General features: G+C 47.0%; 1 protein-coding gene across 1 annotated transcript; it reads right to left on the reverse strand.

Moving 5' to 3' along the window:
- Window positions 1–1,810: 1,810 nt before the first annotated feature.
- Window positions 1,811–2,382, reverse strand: EI90DRAFT_3018714 (ubiquitin-related domain-containing protein; the record flags this gene model as incomplete). The annotated part of the gene is made up of 3 exons (XM_039057254.1): window positions 1,811–2,039; window positions 2,100–2,312; window positions 2,363–2,382. 3 exons carry the CDS (start codon window positions 2,380–2,382, stop codon window positions 1,811–1,813), a joined length of 462 nt encoding a protein of 153 aa, XP_038912772.1.
- Between the last annotated feature and the right edge of the window lie 769 nt (window positions 2,383–3,151).

A 3,151-nucleotide genomic window follows, 5' to 3' on the forward strand; every position in this document is an offset into this window, starting at 1 on the left:
ATGAATGGAGTTCCTGAAGGATTTGGTCTGGGGTTGGTGTCTTGCTGACAAATGCAGCTATAACATACTCGAGTCAGTGCTGAGAGTACACGAACCCCTCCACAAACGGTGGTCATGGTAGGCTGCTGACACTATTTAGCTTCTACACACTATAATGAGTCAGATCTGTTGGGACATTGGATGCGAGGAGACAGCATCAGGAAACCCCTGAGGCTGATTGAGGTGATTGAGATCATTTCAATGTCACACAATTTACAATCACCACAACCAGGTCCCCTGATTACAATTACACCAATCACATGGGTGATTGAGCTGATTGTACTGATTGTACTGATTATCACATTTCTCTTCTACACGTTGAAGTTCATTGATAAAATTATTATATTTGAAAATTATGTTATGTACATACAGGCATGCAAGGAACTAACACCAAAACACAATGGTGCAAAACAATAGGAGGAAAGCGAAATGGGTGAAAATACAATGTAATTAAACAAAGCAAACGCACACCTCAACCGCTGGACCATTTGGCACCAAACTCAATGGGAAGATGGGGCTGGATCTCCTCTATCAAACAAGCCGAGGTCCATCGGAAACAGACATGTGGTTGTTGAGTATGCACAGGAAGAAGTTGGGGTTAGTGAAATACAATATAATTAAAGAAAGCAGACGCCCACCTCAACCACTGGATCATTTGGCACCAAACTCGGTGGGAGGATGGAGCCAAACCTCTATATCAAACGAGCGTAAGTTCATCCGAAACGGAGGTGTGGTTGTTGAGTACAAGCTGTAAGAAATTGAGGTTAGTGAAATACAATATATTTAAAGGAAGCAGACGCGCACCTCAATCGCTGAACCGTTTGGTACCAATCTCTGTAGAAAGATAGAGCTGGATCTCATCTATCGGATGAGCTTAGAATCGTCGGAAATGGATGCGTGGTTGTTGAGTACATGCAGTAAGAAGTTGGGGATAGTGTTGTGTGTGAGAAGTTAAGTTGGGGTTGGATGGAGTGACTTGTGGGAAGGGAGCATGTTGGGGAAGGGTCGGGTGACTGTGGAAGGGTGTTGGCCCATGAGCACAAGTAAGGAACATCGGAGTGGAGTAAAAAATATCGTGTTGCATAGTAAAGAGACATGGGTGTAGATAGCGTGAGGTGGAGTGAAAAAAAAAGTTACAAGTTGCAAACCAATTCATTTGAAAACTGTACAGCACCTGGAGCAAACAAATGGACTCGCGATTGTGATGATTGAGACGATTGAGAGTGTCGATTGGGCAGATTGGGCAGATTGAGCACTTGAATTGCTCTCAATCACCTCAATCGGCCTCGGGGGTTTCCTGATGAGGTTGACCTACATTCGTGAGAGGGTTCTAAGTCCCTACCTTGCAAGGTAAAGTAGAGCTGTGCATGTGGGTCAAACTCGGTCTCGGAGTAGTGTGGACAATGACTCAATGAGTAGTTGTGCCACAGATCGACCACAGATCAACGTCACTTATTTAGGTATTAGGGCATAAAAATGAAACGGGCAAGGATATATGAATGAAGGTGAGGTTGGGGCGGCGTCGTTGGACAAGTTCGGCGGTCGAAGGTGGGGAAAGGGTGGAACCCTGATAGGGACCTAACAATCAGTTTGCGCTCGATCACAAAGTTTCTACGGTCGACCACATCAACATATAAAATCCTACTCGTGAACTCTCCAAGTGATTATACCCCAATCTAGACTACTTGCTGACTTTCTCATCATCCATGCACAACTTGGGACCTCCGCCTTTCCAACGGAGTGTCTACACTGTCACCATCGCGGATAACGCCTAACATTGCAGTTGATCGTTCGTCACCCGACGATGATGTGCTAGATGGATAACGTCCTCATCCTGGATGCCACTTTCGGATAGAGTGAATTGATCTTCGAGCTGCCTGCCATCAAATATAAAACGCTGCTCCCAGGGTGGGATGCCAGTCCTGCGATAAATCTTCGCCTTGAGGATACTGACAGTATCGAGCAATTCTGCCTCAAAGATGTGAATCCGTCCAGTAGGGCTGTGAAAGAGCAGAAGGAAATGAGTGTTGTGTAGGGTTGTCCCATCGATCGTGACTCACCCCCTAACCGAAATCCGTATGCGGGCAAGGCTGAGTTCAGACCCATCCTGTATGCGATACTCGGAGAGCAAGACCCAACCATCTCCCAGCTGCCTGTTATTGAATAAAAGGCGTTGCCCGGCAGGTGGAATGCCTGTCTTGTGGTGTAGGTTTTGCTTGAAATCATTGATCGTATCGTTTGGTTCGGCTTTGATAGTGTGCCTCCCCAAGGACCTGTGAGGATGAGCAAGACCCGAGATGCATCGTTGTCGGTTAAGACTCACGTCTTGACGGTAATATACATTACACGCAAAGGTGAAGATCGAAAGTGGAAAGGTGGCGCTTTCTAACATGTCAGTCTCAAAGGAGGGTGACCGTCCTCGAGCTACATACTTGCAGAGATTACTGCCGGCATTGCCCCGTTCGGAGGGAATGCATGTGGTCGCGTGATAATTCAATATGGGGTAATAGGTCAAACGGAGTTGGCACTGCCACCACCAAACGGACCAGCCCTCATGCAGGCCTTGCGCAGATGCGCCGTTTGGGATGCTGCTTGGGGGAGATGACCCATGCCGACATACACGAGTTAGAACCAAGGCTTGTTGTACGCACACCGATTATTTATATTGGAACCCTGACGCACATCAAATACAACGCGCTAGGGGTACCAAAGTTCACGGTGAACCAGTTCGAACCGTGAATGGACCATGAACCGAACCAGGATGAACCAGAACCGCGGTTCAGTTCGGCCTTGGTTCAGAGATGGTTCGGTTCGGGTTCTCTATGATGTTGGAATTTTGTGAACCAGGTTCGAACCGAACCGAACTATGGCTCCTAGCGGATCGGATCGGATCGGGATCAGAATCCGTATCCGGCGGTTAGAAATCCGCGGATATGCGGATCAACCGCGGATTGTAGATAAAATGTTCCAAAGTTGCATTTCGTCAGAATTGTCCTTGACGAGAGCTTTCTAACAATCCCAAATTTGTCCATATTGGTGGAGAACTGATGGAAATATGGGGAGAATGGTGGAAAACTTGGAGGTCAAATGCCTAATTTGGGAATAACAGGCC

The sequence above is a fragment of the Cantharellus anzutake genome, assembly GCF_015039405.1.
Source record: "Cantharellus anzutake strain C23 chromosome Unknown EI90scaffold_47, whole genome shotgun sequence".
NCBI lineage: Eukaryota > Fungi > Basidiomycota > Agaricomycetes > Cantharellales > Hydnaceae > Cantharellus > Cantharellus anzutake.